The 18777-nt window shown below is 37.9% G+C and overlaps 1 protein-coding gene across 1 annotated transcript in view; it reads right to left on the bottom strand.

Moving 5' to 3' along the window:
- Positions 1–18777, bottom strand: part of CNGB3 (cyclic nucleotide gated channel subunit beta 3) — a 150589-nt gene that overhangs the window by 55400 nt on the left and 76412 nt on the right. Inside the window, 5 exon segments of the mRNA XM_054595285.1 lie at positions 3180–3243; positions 3246–3269; positions 6423–6439; positions 15381–15390; positions 16035–16119. Coding sequence (XP_054451260.1) covers positions 3180–3243; positions 3246–3269; positions 6423–6439; positions 15381–15390; positions 16035–16119 — 200 coding nt within the window.

Below are 18777 nucleotides of genomic sequence, written 5' to 3'. Positions count from 1 at the left end.
GCTACCCACTATGGGAGCCTAAGCAGTTCTCTTATATCTCCTCTCTACTCCATAGCAGTCTCATTGTGGTAAAATGGTCTCTTCTGCCTGTCCTTGTTTATAAGGCTTCTCTCCAGCTAGTGTTCAACTGGTTATTCAGGATGATTTCTTTATAATTTAGCTGTAATTCCAGGTTGGTCCTGGGAGGAGGTTAGTGTAGCTTCCACTTAATCCTTCACACCTTGGATCTCTACAAATCCTTTTTGAATGGAATCCAGATATACATAAAAGCCAACACTTGTACAGTTTTGGCATCTGCTGGTGGCACATAAAAATGGAAAGTTGTCATTTTAATATCTCAGTCTATTGGGAAGATCCACCTGAACAAAATAATTATAAATAAGGGGAACTATTGTGTTAAAATCATGAAGATAATACAATGGGAACATAGAAAAGGAACTAATTGGTTGTGTTAGGGATGGTCAGATGGCTTCAGAGATGACCTCTGAGTTGAATGTTTAAGCGTGAGTATATATTTTTCAAGGGAGGACATTCCAAAGACAGACAAAACCAGTGGGGAATAGTGTTGAAATCATGACAGCAATACCAAGGGTAAACATTCTGATGCATTTCAAGAATGGTGAGGTTTTGACAGATATAGAGGAATGCTAGGAAATGGTTAAACATATGAGTGAATAAGCCTGGTCACTAGATGTTTGTGAGGAAAAGAGTAGAGTCAGAGCCACCTCGAGGCCATCTATACTCTGCAGATGTTAATTGGAAATTTAGTCTACATTCTCTACAACAGACTATACATCTATATTTTAGTCAGGACTATGCATTTTTGGATTAACATGTAATGTCCTCAAAATCCCTCAGTTCTTTCATTTATTTTTTCCTAAGAAAAAAGAACCCTTTTTAAAAAGCCACATGAAACTGTTGAATTTACCTCATTTTAACAAAGGTCACAGCATTTTTGAGTAGTGAACATTATTACTAAATCATTCCCATGTCTAGGTATCAGCAGGTATGCCTGCATTGCTGGCATAAATAAGTGGCCCTTGGAGCATGTGGCAACTGGGAGTAGGCAGATGCACCCTGTATTTCCTCAACCACAGCCATAAAGAGAATCAAGGCAAAAAGCTCCCTTCTGCTTGAATGAACCAGACTATTGAGCAAGTTTAGAGTGTGTCTGGTCTACTGGTTTTAATTTGGCCTTAGAACCCAAATGGGAAAGAAGAGATTTGTTTGGGAAGCTGTTGTCAGTAGCCTAAGATTCCTTTCAATTGCAACTCTTCAGCTCCTAGATTCTATTCCTAGAGTATTTCTTCCTGTCATGATGATAATATCAGCAATTAATGTACACGTATTTATAAAGCTTTATTCATCAGGCAGTAGTCAACACTTGGGAGAAGGCAGCTAGTTAATTTCTGCAATGTTTCATATTAGACGGTTGCATGCTTTGTGACCTTGAAGATTACAATGATTATTAAGTCACTAAAACATTAAATCACTTTTGCAAGGACTCCATGTAAGGAAAGAATAGAAAATAGGTAAAGGCCTCAGATCTTAGACCTTCTGAGAAGTATTTCTACAGCTGGCCCATAGCATGAGGACCCTCACAGCTGTGGCCATCCAGCTTTAAGCAAGGAAAAAAAATTTAAAAAAGCAAGCATATTGTCAACAAAGAAATAATGTGCTTCAACATTCTAAGAAAACCCTAATTATGCTAGTATGAAATCTTCCAAAATTCTTCATATCTCTGGAAACTGAACATAACATCTTAGCAGCTATGAAATTAGAGGTGGACAAAGGCTTCTCTTCTGTGGTATGGGGGAAGATCAGTGTACTCTGATCCATAAAACTTGAAACTCAGACTGTAACATTGTCCCTTCACCTGGTTTGCTATGTTAGCATTTGCAAGATCATGATGCCTGGAGTTACAGTTTCCTCAACTGTGACATGAACGTGCTAACTACTGTCTGACAGCACACTCTTCACTCCAAAGCCACAACCTTCACTTGAGCCCCTGTGGCTGACCTCCGCTGACCTTCTTTGTTTTATTCTTGTTTTATTCTTTGTTTTATTCTCTGTTTTATTCTTTTATTCTCTACTGTCTCTTCTCCGTGGAGCTGGTGGGGGTCTTGTCTGCAAAATTCCAGTTGCATTGTTCTCTTGTCTGCAATCCTCCACTGGCAACCATTTGTAATTAGAATAAAATATAAATTCCTTCCCTGGATCATCTGATCCTTGCTCACCTCTTTGGCCTCATCTTGGTGCAGCCTCATGTTCATTGGACTTGGCCATACTGAAATTTTTAACAAAACTGCAGTTATTACAATGTGAATTTATCTTGTCCGGTTGTTTATTTGTTGTTAGTTTCCCCCACATGACTATAAGCTCTGTGAGGGGCAACATTTTATTTACTGTTTTTAGAGTATATTCCAGATTTTAGAGCAATACCTGGCAACCTGGTATGTACCAGGCACTCAGTGTATATATTAGATGAATAAAAGAGTAAGTTTAAAAATACAGTAATGCATAAGGAATTGTCTAGCCTGAAAAATGCTTAAATTTGTTGTTTTCTTACTCTTGATGTCTTACTTGCAGGAGGAACTTCTTCTGGTAAATAGTAAATAATAATAACAATAGTTAATAGTTATTGAGCTCTTAATAGATGCTGAACACTCTTCTAATAATTCATCTGTCAATCTTCTGAATCATGCACTATTATTATTATAACATTAAGATGAGGAAACAGAGGAACAGAGAGGTCATGTAACAGAGGGACAAATCCAGCAAGTGATGGACTAAAAGTTGGACTCAGGCAACTTGTTTCTACAGCTGTCATCATTATCACTCACCTACTCAACATTACTGACTTAGCCTGGCATTGAAGTCTTCTAACAATCCAACAACTCTCTCAGCTTCCTTTCGCTATTCATTCATTCCTTCATTCAATGTGTATTGAGCACCTACCTTATGAGAATGACCTAAGTCTTAGGACTAAAAAGCTGACTGAGTCAGTTCTTTCGGGGAAGGGAAGGAATAAACAGGAATGTGAAAATCCTTGTTTTACCAATACTCTCAGCACAATCAAACCTTTAATAAATTGGAGCAGGAACTTTACTAATATTATGACCTATGATTTTTCTTTTATGATGACAGATTTTGAAATTTATGAGGTGTCTTTCAGATACATGACTTCTCCAAACACTGTCCCAGCTTTCAGAATGACCAGAATTTGAGCATCATCAGAGCCCCAAGAACTTGGACTTCTCCTTGCTTTCCTTGCCAATTTCTCCCTATATGCCAAATATAAAGATGAACTTTATATTTTGATAATTACTGCCCAATTGAAGAAATAAAACCTCTACTAGAGATAAATGTAGAAGAAGGAAGAAGAAACATCAATGGAAAAGAAATCTTCTTGAAACCTGAGGGAGTTATGGATACTGGTTGGACATTATCACATGATGGCAAATTATTTGTATCTGTGAACGCTGAAGCCACCACTGCACATGTGAAGACATTTCAGTCAGCACATTGCTCCAGGAGAGGACATGGGCAGAGGAAAAAACTGATTGTAAGCATGAGCACTCCAGCTTTGCCTGGTCTATCCAAAGAACATAGGCTGCAACCATGAAAAGGTCAACCTGTCTCTTCTGCCTATACCATCAAGATCTGATATTAGAAACTGCGACATAAGAGTTTGTCTTTAAGGATATTATTCTTGTTCCATATTGAGAGGAAAGTGCTAATGCAGCAGGTTGTTTTACTCACTTATTGCTTATCTCTGAGGACTCCTGAAGCCAGGGCATTGACCCTTGTTCAAGTTCTGGGATTCTCAAGTGATCACTGGCCAATGGTATTATTCTGTATACCTGAGGCACAGTGGCAGGACACTCAGCTGTCAGCACTGTTTAATGTGAAAAAAGATTTGTGATGTATACTCAGTATTTAGTTTGGAATCTAAACCATGGTTTGTCATGTAGCTACCTGACCAGACCCATTTAAGAACAATAAAATGGCAATTAATTGAACAAAAAAACAGAATACGTGAACAAAAAAACCAGAAACAGACTCATAGATACAAAAAAAAAAAAACATTTTGATGGTTGACTGATGGGAGGGGGTTGGGGAATTGAGTATAAAATGTGAAGGAATTGAGAAGTACAGATTGGTAGTTACAGAATAGTCATGGGGGTGTAAAACACAGCATAGGGAATGTAGCTAATAATATTGTAATAACTATGTATGGTGTCAGGTGGGTGCTAGTCTTATTGAGGTGATCACTTTTGTAAGGTATATAAATGTCAAATCACTATGTTGTACGCCTGAAACTAATATAATACTATATGTCAACTGTAATTGAAAAATAAAAAAAAGATATAAAAACAAAGAACAATGGATCTTAAGACTCAGATGGACTTTCTATGTGGAGGCATTTTTCTCTTATTTCTATGGTCCATAACTGGGAGAATGCATCCTGGTGATCTTTCCCAAAGAAAGACCCAGGAATCCTGCACCTGATTTCTCTAGCCTTTGCATGTGCGTGTCATTTTCCTGCTGTGCCCACACTGTGTGCTTTGCTGTACTACGTCTTGACTTTATGTTGACTCATACAAATAACCAAACCAGTGAGTATTTGTGGGACCCCTGGAGCATATCTTCTTACTCCAAGATGCACAAAGAATAAATGTGTCTTACAAGAGACCTAAATGACAACTGGGACATGATGTTATTGTCCCAGAGGCTGTTATTCAGAGGCTGTTACACTCTGAATGAGCCAGTTCTTTTTAAACATTTTTCTTTTAATTTTAATAATATATTTTATTAAACCCAGTATTTATTAATATTTTACATAATTTGGTACTAAGTTTTCAAAACTCATCGTGTATTTTACACTTAAAGCACATCTCAGTTCTGACTAGCCACATTTCATGTGATTGATACACACATGTGGCTAGCAGCTACCATACTGGACACCACAGCTCCGTAATTTCATAGCATGGACTCTGGTGTCAGATGACCTGGGTTAGAATACTGCCATTCCATTTCTTTTTTTTCTTTCTTTCTTTCTTTTTTTTTTTTTTTTTACTATTTAAATAATAGTACCTATATATTTTCAAAATATTACAATATACTAAAATTAACTCAGGATTAAACAGAGTTTATAAGAGTTTATGCTCTGCAGTGGTTCAGAAAATGTCTACTGTGTTCTACTGCTGAGATAGGGTTTGTGATATAGGCATTCATTCATGAATGAGGAAAATATAATTTAATCAATCTGGGAAGTTTTGAAGTCCTTTAACACTGAAGCTATTGTCCTGAACATTAATTATCATTGCATTGTAATTGTTGGTTTAAGGTTTTCACTCTCTACTTCTTAGATAACCTCTGTAAAGTTGAAATTCTCATTTTATTTCCCCATTACCTTTATGAGGAAGGTAGAGTATGTACTATTATTTCCATTTTACAGAAAGAAAAATAAAAGCACAGATTATTTTAACCAAAGCCCCATGACAGCCATTAGAGGCATAGAAAACACATCTCCTAATTAAGCAATGTAGGATGTATGTTCAAACTGTGCATTGTTAAGCATGCATTTACATATATATTTTTTATATATATATATCAAAGTATAGTTTCAATAAAAATGGATCTTATTATGTTATTTCCATAATGTGAATACTAATAAGAATATTTTGCATTTGAATGGCACTTGTAAAAGTCATAAAAATATCTGGTAGTTACATTGCTCCTTCTTTTAATTCCTCTATTTGTTCTATCAGAACATTCTACTTTATAATTACAAAGCATTTTTATAGACTAACTCATTTAATTGTTTTTTCATTTTTATTGAATTTATTGTGGTGACACTGGTTAACAAAATTATATAAGGTTTCAGGGGCAAAATTCCACAACACATCATCTGTATACTGTATTGTGTGGTTATCACCCAAGTCAAGTCTCCTTTCCATTATCCCCCCTATACCCTCCTCTATCTCTTAATTCTTACAGAAATCCCAGTAAAGCCAAATACAAGAGAGATCATTATTGTAATTTAAAAATCAGTAGTAGAGGCTTGAACAGTTGTGTGTTGAGCCAACTTACAAGGCCAGCAGATTACAATTTTAGAAGTAGCAGTACCATGTCACTTGACTCTATATAATACATACAGTTAGACTATATAGACCATATCTAACAATGATTCTAATACCAAGACTGATCTCTTAGAAACCAATAAAATAGCTATGAATTATTTTTAGAATAAGGGGAAAGTATCTGAAAATTAGTTTTCCAAGAGATACTCTAGGAAGTAATGATTAGAATAGGGTCATATTTCTTATTCTCTGAATGAAATAATTTTTAAGAAACTGGAATGATTTTTCAAAGGCAGATATTACAACTGACCAGAGGTAGAAGTACATAATGGGTACTTAAATATAGTTCAGCACTTTTAATGATTTTTTAATGATTATTTCAATATTTTCCAAGGAGATCTTGCATAATCAACCAATCAAAACTTCCATTACTTTTTGCATATTTCTAGACTAATTGAAGCCTTTCCTGCAAGATAAATTAACATTCAAATGAAGCAGACATTTCTTAGATCACAAGGTCTGACAGCATGTGCAAAATAAGACCAAACCCACCTCTCGAGGTTGGTTTGTGCACTATTTTGGAGGAAGTGTAGAAAGGCAAGAACTTCATGTAGAACACAGCAACACTTATTAAGTGAGCATTTCACATTTTCAGGGCTCCTGGGTACAAGCTACTTCCAGGGGTAGTGGGAGCATTGCCAAACTCAAAATAATTCTTGCAAATTGTTCCTGGAAAAACTTCCATGTAGTCTTTGAAGCAGTCCAAGCTCCCCACTCAACAAGTTTAGGAGCCATCCCAGGGATGATGCAGCTGTGTGAGCCCTGATATTTCTTTAGTTATTTAGGTAGCCTCCAAGCAACATGGAGGCTACCCTTTCTCTTCCCTTTTGCTACAGTGATTTGCAGAAATGGGAAGCAAAAACTAAGTTGAATTCAGCTGTCTAAAGTCTGGCCAAGTAACAAGCTTTCATCTGTCAATATCAACAATGGCTTAAATCCCCTCTTAAAAACAAAAACAAAAACAAAGAAATGTGGCTTGTCCTTTCCTCTTTTCCCTACTAATTTTTTTCTCCACATCTGTGTTCACTGATCTGCTTTTTTTAACTAAGTGATGGGTGTGACATGGCAAGAAATCAGTCCTGAGAAGGCTGCATCTGCTCTGCATTCACATTTTGTCAAGCAAACTGACACTCCTTAGGGGCAAGGGTGAGAAAGTTCCTCTCTCACCTCAGTTGTCAGTCCCTGCTGCCTAGGAACCAATGGAAAGGCCATCTTGGTGCAGTAAGGCCATGTCTTCCAAAGGTACCACTGCCCCAAAGGGGTCCTTAAACTGAGCTATGGTTATTATTTTCCCTTTTTAATGCAAGTGATTTAATATCACCAATCTGCCTACTTTGCACTTGGACTAACTTGTGAGGGAATGTGTACTCTTGATTTCCATCACATCACACCCTCTTCTTTTCTCCCTCTTATTCCTCTGACAGCTCCTTGGCAGCTGCCCTCTCTGGTTCTTCTTCCTTGACCTCCTCCATAAACATTGGGTTCTTCAGCTGTGGACTTGGGCCTCTTCTCTGACCTTAGCTTGAGCTTTTCATGAAGTCAGATTCCATGATGTGGTTCCCAAAGACTTACCTACAGTTCCCTCTTCTCTCCTGGATGACACAGATTTCCATGTGTCCCCGCCAGGATGTCCTGAAGTGCCCAACACTCTGCTTGCCTTTGCCTTTCACCATTATCCCAGGCAATCACTTGAATATGCCAAACTCTGACCTGCCTCCTCTCCATATCTTTATGCCCAATGCTGTCCTCTCCACTTTCTTACTAAAGAACTATTTCTCCTTAGATTTTGCAAAGGTCATGCAGACCACATGACAACCTCCCTTCTCCTTTGTCACTGCACACTTTCCTGGCCTCTTCATTTCTCCTTTAGAGTGTTAGCCCATTTTGGAGTTATGTGTTTATTTCATTTCATTTGTTTATCGTTTGCCTCTTCCATCAGGCAGTGATTTTAACTTTGACTGTATTTTAGAATCATCTGGGAGCTTTAAAAAACATTGAGGTGGGCTGGTGAATGCTTGCACCGGCCGGCAAGGACTCCCACAGATTGGCACCCATACGGTCTGAGAGGGAGTGCACAGAGTGGCAAGGGCAGGCATAAATTGACCCGCCGGGCCCGCGATGGTGGAGCGGCCCACAAAATTAGTAGATCCCTGGCTGAAGGGGTCAGAGAGCTGCCCAGAGAACCTGGAGGAGAGACCGGAGACAAGATTAACCAGAGTCCAGGAGCTGACTTCCTCCCATTTCCTTAGTCCCCACATGGCAAGGGCAAGCAACGCACCCAAAGAGCCAAAAACGGGGAAAACACACAATAGAAGACGCTAAACTGACCAGTGCCAGGGAGCTCACTGGCCAGGGGGGCCAGATGAATATGCGAGGTCGTGATTAGCCCCCTGGTCTGGGGCAAGCACATGCGAGCCCAGGCAGGCGGGTGATCCTGCCGCACCCAGAGCACGCTCAAGGAGCCAGTGTGAGCGTGCAGAGTGATCACAAAAAATAGCCCAGCCCTGACCAAAGGGGTTACAGAGCTTCCCCAAGCAGGAGTTAGACACAGACAGTAGACTCCTGGAAGGCTCAAACAAACAACCCAAGATCATATAGGGTCAACAACTGACAGCATCAGATGCAGGCCCAGAAAGAAAAGTAAAGGACAAAAATACTTAACAGACTCTCACAAAAATGGGAAGAAAAAGAAGTTCCCCCCAAATGAGTGGAAAAGGGGACTCCCCACAGAGAGAGGTAAATGAAATAGAGGCAACGGAACTACCAGATATTGAATTCCAAACAATGGTTCTAGGGAAGGCCAATGAGCTCCGCCAGCTCAAAGATAACTAAGAGAAACTGCAGAGAAACTATCAGGATCTAACGGCAAGCTATATCAGCCTGGAAAAGGACATACAAACTATCAAGAAGACACAAGAGGATATGAAGAATACCATTTCTAAATTGAAGAACACAGTAGAAGGGTCCAAAGCAGGCAGGATGAAGCTGAGGACCGAATCAGTGAGATGGAGGATAAGGTAGAAAGAAGCTCCCAGAAAGAACAAGAAATGGAAAAACGACTCAAAAAGAATGAAGCGGCATTTAGGGAAATGCAGGACAACCTAAAATGCAATAATATCCGTATATTAGGGATACCAGAAGGAGAAGAAGAGGAGCAAGGAATAGAAAACTTCCTCGAAAAAGTAACGCTGGAAAATTTCCCTAATTTGAGGAGAGAAAGGCTCTCATGAATCCAGGAGGCACAGAGGACCCCACTCAAGAGGGACCCAAGGAGGTCCACTCAAAGACACATCATCATTCAAATGGTAACTATCAAAGACATTGAGAGAATCCTCAAGGCAGCAATGGAGAAGGAGAAAGTAACATACAAGGGGGCTCTGATACACCTAGGACCTGACTTCTCAACAGAAACACTACAAGCCAGAAAGGAATGGCAACAAATATTCCAAGCCATGAAAAGCAAGGGCCTACAGCCAAGGCTGCTCTACCTAGCTAGGCTCTCCATTAAAATAGAAGGGAAAATACGGAGTTTCCCAGACAAGAGAAGGCTAAAAGAATGCATCTCTACCAAACCAGCGCTCCAAGATATGCTAAGGGGACTGCTTTAAGAAGATGAAGGAAAAGAATGAGAGAGAGAGAGGACCACAGGTACAAAGAGAAAAGATGAGTAAGTTTCTATCAGTAATGTCTCTCAATGTAAATGGACTAAATGCCCCAATCAAAAGACACAGGGTAGCTGAATGGATAAGAAAACATGACCCACACATGCTGCCTACAAGAGAGACACCGCAGAGCAAGAGACCTACAGAGATTGAAAGTAAAGGGATGGAAAATAATATTCCAAGCAAATGGGCATGAGAAAAAGGCCGGGGTTGCCATACTTGTATCAGACAAAGTAGATTTCAAAACGAAGGCCATAAAAAGAGACCCAGAGGCGCACTTTATAATACTTAAAGGAAGAATCTATCAAGAAGACATCAACATTGTAAACTTATATGCTCCCAATATAGGAACCCCAAATTTATAAAGAAATTGTTGGATGACTTCAAAAAAGATATAGACAGCAACACACAGATAGTAAGGGATTTCAACACCCCACTGTCAAAAATGGAAAGATCTTCCAAACAAAACATTAATAAACATATTGTGGTGCTGAATGACACACTGAATCAAAGAGACTTAACTGACATATAGAGAACCTTATATCCCAAAGAAGAAAAATACACATTCTTTTCAAATGCTCATGGCAGTTTTTCAAAGATAGACCACATGATAGGACACAAAGCAAGCCTCAGCAACTTCAGGAAAATTGAAATAATACCAAACTTTTTGTCAGACCACAAGGGATTGAAACTGGAAATCAACCTCAAAGAGAAACTTCAAAAACTTGCAAACTCATGGAGACTGAACAGTAGACTATTACAAAATGAATGGGTCAATAATGAGATAAGAGAAGAAATAAAAAAATGTCTGGAGAGAAATGCAAATGAACAGACAACAGTCCAAAACCTATGGGACACAGCAAAGGCAGTCCTGAAAGGGAAGTTCATAGCAATACAGGCTTACCAAAAAAAAAAAAAAAAATAGAAACATTTCAAATAAATGACCTAACACTACAACTTCAAGAACTGGAGAAACAACAACAAATACATCCCAGAGCAAGGAGAAGGAAGGAAACAGTCAAGATCAGAGCAGAACTGAATGACATACAGACGAAAAGAACAATTCAGAGGATCAACCAATCCAGAAGCTGGCTCTTTGAAAACATAAATAAAATTGCCAAGCCTTTAAGCAGACTCATCAAGAAAAAAAGGGAGAGGACCCAAATTAATAATATCAGAAACCAAAGGGGAGAAATAATAATGGATACCACAGGAATACAAAGTATCGTCAGAAACTACTATGAACAATTATATGCCAAGAAATTTGAAAACCTGGATGAAATGGACTAATTTCTAGAAAAGTTTAAGCTTCCTACACTGAAGGAGGAAGAAACAGAAAGCTTGAACAGACCGATAACAGCTGGGGAAATTGAGCAGTAATCAAGAAACTCCCAGCACACAAAAGCCCAAGGCTGGACGGTTTCACAGGAGAATTTTACAAAACATTTAAGGAAGAGCTAACCCCTGTTCTTCTCAGACTATTCCAAAAGATCCAAGAAGAGGGAAGACTCCCAGAGTCTTTCTATGAGACCCACATCACCCTGATCCCAAAACCAGATAAAGACCCTATAAAGAAAGAAAACTACAGGCCAATTTCTGTGATGAACATAGATGCTAAAATCCTGATCAAAATATTGGCAATCCCCATCCAGCAACACATTAAAAAGATTACACACCACAATCAAGTGGGATTCATCCCAGACATGCAGGGATGGTTCAATATACGCAAATCAGTAAACGTGATACATCACATAAATAAAAGAAAGGACAAAAACCACATGATCATCTTGATAGATGCAGAAAAAGATTTCCATAAGGTACAGCACCCATTATGATCAAAACACTCAGCAAAATGGAAATAATGGGGCATTCCTCAAAGTAATAAAAGCCATATATGAACAACCTACAGCCAATATCATACTAAACAGGCAAAAACTGAAAACTTTCCCACTAAGATTGGGAACACGACAAGGATGTCCGCTCTTCCTGCTTCTTTTCAACATCGTATTGGAAGTCCTAGCCATAGCGGTCAGACAAGAAAAAGAAATAAAAGGCATCCAAATAGGAAAGGAGGAAATAAAGCTAACATTGTTTGCAGATGACATGATAGTGTACATAGAGAACCCTGTAGACTCTACCAAAAAACTCCTCAACCTAATAAGTGAATTTGGCAAAACAGCAGGATACAAAGTCAGCATTCAGAAATCAAAGGCATTTTTGTACACCAGCAATGCAATAGAAGAAGAAGAAATCAGAAAAAAAAAATACCATTCGATATAGCAAGAAGAAAAATAAAGTACCTAGGGATAAATTTAACCAAGGACGTAAAAGACCTGTACGCAGAAAACTATACAACATTGAAAAAAGAAGTTAAGGAAGACACAAATAAATGGAAGCATATACTGTGCTCATGGATAGGAAGAATTAATATCATCAAAATATCTATACTACCCAAAGCAATTTATAGATTCAACACAATCCATATTAAGATACCAATGACATATTTCACAGAAATAGAACGGACATTTCAAAAATTTATATGAAACCATAAATGACCCCACATAGCCTCTGCAATTTTGAGAAAGAAACACAAAGCAGGAGGGATCACAATACCAGACATCAAACTGTCCTACAAAGTCACTATACTCAAAACAATCTGGTACTGGCACAAGAACAGACCTATAGACCAGTGGAACAGAATAGAAAGCCCAGAAATAAGCCCAGGTCCATATGGGCATCTAATATTTGACAAAGGGGCAGAAGCATAACATGGAGCAATAATAGCCTCTTCAACAAATGGTGTTGGGAGAGCTAAACGGCTACATGCAAATAATTGAAAATGGATCATCAGCTGACACCATACACAAAAATAAACTCAAGATGGATAATAGACTTAAGTATAAGTCGCAACGCCATCAAAGTCCTAGAGGAGAACATTGGCAGGAAACTCTCAGATACCCCTCGCAGCAATTTTTTCACTGATATGTCTCCTAAAGCAAGGGACATAAAGGAAAGAATAAACAAGTGGGACCTCATCAAAATAAGAAGCTTCTGCACGGATAAAGAAAACATAAGCGAAATGAAAAAGGAGCAGCCATATGGGAAAATATACTCGCTAATGTTAGATCAGATAGAGGTTTGATCTCCAAGATATATTAAGAACTCACTCGACTCCACTCCAAGAAGACAGACGATCCAATCAAAAAATGGGCAAAGGACCTGGTCAGACGCTTTTCCAAGAGGAGATACAGAGGGCCCAGAGGCATTTGAAAGGATGCTCAGCATCACTAGCCATCAGAGAAATGCAGATCAAAACCACCATGAGGTACCACATCACACCAGTCAGAATGGCTGTCATGAACAGATCAACAAACAACAGGTGCTGGCGAGGCTGTTGAGAAAAGGGAACCCTAGTCCACTGTTGGTGGGAATGCAGACTGGTGCAGTCACTGTGGAACTCAGTGTGGAATTTCCTCAAAAAGATGAAAATTGAATTACCTTTTGATCCAGTGACTCCCCTGTTGTGACTATACCCTAAGAACCAAAACACGCCAATACAAAAGAACCTATGCACCCCAATGTTCATAGCAGCACAATTTACAATAGCCAAGTGTTGGAAGTAACCTAAATGCCTATCAGTAGATAATTGGATCAAAAAGTAATGGTACATATACACAATGGAATACTACGCAGCAGAAGGAAAAAAAGAACTACTAAACTTCGTGACAGCATGGATGGAACTGGAGAGCATTATGCTAAGTGAAATAAGGGGCGAAAGACAAATACCATACGATGTCACCTATAAGTGGAACCTAACAAACAATACAAAGATGCAAGGAAAATAAGAGCAGCAACACTGAAAGGAAAAGAAATCAATAGAGACAGGAGGGAAGGAGGGAGCGGGGGCGGGGACAAGGAAGGGAATGGGAAAGTCAAGGACGGTATAGCAAGGACTCATGGAGAAAACCAAAGGGGAAGAGCTGAAGGAGGGAAGGAAGGAGGGGGCAAGGGAAAGTGGTGGGTGGTTGGCAGAGACAAATGTATTTGAAAAAATAAATTAAAATAAAATTTATAAAAAAGAAAGAAGAACAAACAAAAAAAGAAAGATATATTAAAAAAATAAAAAGAATTGATATGTGGGCTCCACCAGACCTACTAAATAGCTGGGGGCTAAGCCCGGACCTCTAAATGCAGGTGATTATGGACAGCCTAGCACTGAGTGTCAGCCCCTGGAGGATAAGAACAATAATTTTTTTGGCTCACTGCTGATTATACCTAGAATCTGCCACAGGTGCGTGTTCACAGTGTTCAAAACATTTGAATGAACAATACTAAAGTCTTCTAACTTGTTTCTTCTATTATTTTTGCATTTTTCCATTACTAGTTAATCCTCTTAAACCTCTCTCCCTACTCCTGAAACCACCACCCTATTGTCCATGTTCATAAGTCCTTTTTACTTTTTGCTCAATCCCCTGCTTAGCCGCCATCCTGCTCTCTATCTATGAGTCTATCTCTGTTTTGCTTCTTAGGCCAATGTGTTCATCAGATTCCACCTATGAGTGAAATCATATGGTATTTGTCTTTCTCTGACTGGCTTATTTCACTTAGCATAATGTTCTCCACGTCCATGTTGTCAGAACGGGTAAATTTTCTTCTTTTTTATGGCTGAGTAGTATTCCATTTTCTAAATGTCCCATAGTTTTTATCCACTCATTTAATTGTGGACACTTGGGCTGCTTCCATATCTTGTTGGCTGTAAATAATGCTGCAATTACCATAGAGATACTTATGTTCTTTGAATTAGTGTTTTGGGATCCTAAACATTAAAGGTCAAAAGGCAGGTCCATTTTTAATTTTTTGAGTATTTCCATACTGCTTTCCGCAGTGGCTGCACCAATATGCATTCCCATCAACAGTGCAAAACAGTTCTCCTTTCTTCACATCCTTGTCAGCGCTTGTTGCTTGCTGAATTATTGGTGATAGCCATTCTGACAGATGTGAGATGATATCTCACTGTGGTTTTATGTTGCATTTCTCCGATTATTAGTGATGTTGAGTATCTTTTTATATGTCTATTGGCCATCAGTATGTCCTCTTTGGAGAAGTGTCTATTCAGGTCCTTTGCCCATTTTTTAATTGGGTTGTTTGTTTTTTCCGTGTTGAATTTTGTAAGTTCTATATAAATTTTGGATACTAACCCCTTGTCAGATGTATCAGTGAATATGTTCTCCCATTCTGTGGGTTGTTTGTTTTATTTTGTTGATGTTTTCCTTTGTTGTTCAAAAATAAAGACTTATAACTTGTGACTTACCATAGTTCTCTGATGCTCTCTGCAGACACAGTTCCTTCCTTTCTGCTTTAGCACATGCTAATTCTTTCCTTTATCTGGAATGCCTGTTTTCTCCTGGTTCATGCCAATTTATTCTTCAAGACAGCTTGAACATTATGTTTCATAGGAATTCCTGCCAGTCCCCAGTGGTACAGGTGTCCTTAGTCTGTGTCCTCCAGAAGGTTCCTACCACCACAGCACTCGCTGTGAGACCTGATCTGGACTGATGCAAATGCTTCCCACCCACCCTCACCTGTCAGCTCCCCAGAGTTTGGGATTATCTCTCATTTCTTTGAAATGCTCTTCTTCCTCTATTTTTCATTTGGATATTTTTGATTTTACTATTGATGTAGTCTCTCATTTTCTAAAACTATCCATCAAGTAGTATAAAAAGATAGGCCAAAACATATCAATAGTGGTTATTTCTGGGTGGTGGAATTTTTTCTTTGTGCTTTTATATGTTTTACTTTTGTAATAATAAAAAACACAGTAAAATAAAAAAAAATGTGGCATTAATTATCCACTAACTGGATGAACTAAATGGAGGTAACTGATAATTTGTGGAAGACATAATAAGGGCAGACTTACCTTTTATTTCTGTAACTTTTCCCTCCACTTAAATAATTTGGAATTAATTAGGTATAATGCTTGATGATATACATTTTTAAAAAGCAACTTTTCAGACTACCCATTTATGTCCTCTGAGTAATGAAATCCATGTTTTGTTCTATTTTGAACTCTGAGAGCACATTACCATTTTTACAGAACTGTATACCATAATTATTGCTGTACTGTAGAATTCACCCTGGACAAATTTTGTTTAAACTATGCTCTTATGTCTGAACTCCTCACATGTACTTATTTGCCTGTCGTGCAATTGAAAAATAGCATTCTCACCTATTCTGCAGACAAAATCACCAGGTAAATAGAGAGTGGATTTCAATCTTAGTGACATGTCATAAAGCATCTGTCTATCCCAACCCTAAAGAGAAAAACAAAAGAGAAAAATAATCCTTGTAGACACAGCTAAAAGGCCATTATTCCAAATGATTTTAAAATGCAATGGAAATAAAGAGTAATAGATAATGTTGTCGGTGTTAACACTAAAATATTAGTTGCCAATGGATATGGACTTGTCTTGACTCTAAATTTAGGGGAAAAAACCCCAAATATATAGTATAGTGATAATTTGGATCCTGGTCAGAATGATTTGAGTTTCAGTCCTGTCTCCAGTATCTATTACCACGTAACCTCTCATGCCCTCAGTGTCCTAATCTGTTAAATGAAGGTAAAAACAATACTTACCTTGTAATATTAAAGTTTTACTCATGCAAAACTTAATGCTTAATTAATGATAGTTGTTAATGATTGTCATACTATAATAATTATTAGCATATTAAGACTTACACATATCAAAATCTCGACTGAATATTTTTTCTTATAAGGTGTTTCATACTATTGTTAGGTATTATTATTTAACTTTGCAAGCTTGATGTCTTCCCTAACTCAATTACCATCTTCTTAAAGGTAGGATAATAGATACAAAAGCAATTATCTGTTGAATGATTACTATTCATATCTACTTTAATAGTGTAAGAAAAAATGTGATTTGTTAGAATATATGCCTATATTTATATTCTGTCCAAATAATTACAATTTAGTTTTATTACAGGCTAAATAAAAATCTATAGATACTTAAAAAACCTTCCTTTAAGTGATAGTGTTAAATCTTTTGCTTTAACCAAATATTTTAACTTTTCCTCCCACAGCTGCCTACAATGTAGAAGGTTTCTTCTTGTGGTTGGTCCTGCCTATCCCTTAGGGAATTATTGTTTTGCAGAAAACTAATCATGGTCAATAGCACAGGAAGGAGAGAAGCAAAGGGCCTGCCCCTAGTTTGTGATTGGGTTCTAATTCTTTTTGCAGTCACCAGTTCTCTGTAATGATTTCAGTAGCGAATACCTGACCTAGGTCCATAAGAAATTTAGGCCTCAGGATTGCTTGATTGATAAGGAAAGTTAATAATTTATAATTGATGTATCTTCAAGTTGTCACTGGTGAGAAGCATTCAGATGAATTTACTGTTAGAATCTTAAAAATTTATTTGAGAAAGTATGGCTGTTGGGGATCCAGAATAGAAAAAAGACCATGGCCACCAGGCATACCCTCTTAATATAGTTCAACAAGTGTGATGAGAAGCAGTGATGAATAAGTCTTTGTACCATGCCCTTGGAGCAACGAAAGATGAAAGAGGGTAAGTCTAGTTGGGAGGATGTTTTAAGTAAATAGAGAAGCTGTAACTTATGGAAGAAGATTATTATATTATAAGACATCCCAGACAAATACCCATAATACTTTTGAGAGTGAGTGGTTTGCTTCTGCCTGGGAGTGAGGATGGAAGAAATGGGAGCATTGAAAACTGCTCATAATGGGTAACACATTTGAGTCATTTGAGGATGAGTAGGACAGATATTGAAGATTTGTAGGTTTGAATACCATAGAGTGGTTAAATTAAATTGGATCTCCCTTCTCTTCTCTCTCTACATGACTGAAATAAACAAATGATGTGGCCTGCACAAGAGCAAGGTATAGAACATATTCAATATAATTTCAACTATGAAAAAATATACACAAAATAATACTGGCTGTCATTGACATTCATGTGGATACAAAGTAAAATGATAAAAATGGGAGTTGGAAAGACACTCTCAAAAATCATCTTAGTGGCCACCAGTAGGGGAGGAGGATGAATCTGGGGAGATGCACTGATGAGACTCCAACTTTAATTTTTATCAACTTTAACAGTAATAAAGTAAAACACACATTCCAGGATTGTTTGTGGGTATAAAACCCCCTCTGCAGAGGATTGCATGTCATCTTTTTCCTCTCTCCTTCCAGGGATCTTACTGGCAGAAAGCACTAGCAAGGGACCCAGTCATTGGAAATGTTAGACCATACAGGGCAGAGCTCTCAGATAAGTTTTCCTCAGTATCTTTACACAGGCAGCTTTTAGCTTACAGCTTGACTTTCCTCAGAGAAAACACCTGAACCATTTTAAGTATGAATTTTTGTTAACACAATTGTACATTATCAGATTATGTAAACAAGATATAATAGCTGTATGTAGTAAAATCTTCAATTCAAATTTCAGCTATTAAGTGATTCTGTCCCCTAAAGACTGCTTTATTAACAGGTGCCACTGGCCTTGAGGCCATGGTGGTTTAGGATGAACTTCTTTTCATTGGTACTTAGGCTTAGTGAAATGAGATTTGCATTATGAAGTCACACTTTACAATGTCTTTGAAAATAGTTCTTTTTTCCTTCCCAGGAAATGATTATTTTCTTGAGACACATGGGCTCTACTACTATATGATTATAAACATTACATCTTGGGGCTAGCTTTTCCTCCTCGTAATGTAGCTCCATTCCCTGTATGGACGTCAGTGTGGACATTTCTGATGGACACAAAGTCAGGGCACAGTCATTGTTTCGTGAATATCCCCTTTTCTATAAAGTGAGAGTAACTGTATAAGAGTTAACATTAATGTTCTATTAACATATAACATTTGTATTAAATTTTACTATTTTCTTTTTCCGTTTCTTTTCAATTTTAATTTAATTTTATTTATTATTATTATTT

Source organism: Pteronotus mesoamericanus, unplaced genomic scaffold (assembly GCF_021234165.1).
Source record: "Pteronotus mesoamericanus isolate MK-2021 breed Mesoamerican mustached bat unplaced genomic scaffold, CSHL_Meso_final scaffold_54, whole genome shotgun sequence".
Taxonomy (NCBI): Eukaryota; Metazoa; Chordata; class Mammalia; order Chiroptera; family Mormoopidae; genus Pteronotus; species Pteronotus mesoamericanus.
Note: the sequence above shows the minus strand (reverse complement) of the source record. Positions and strands in the feature narration are given on the sequence as shown.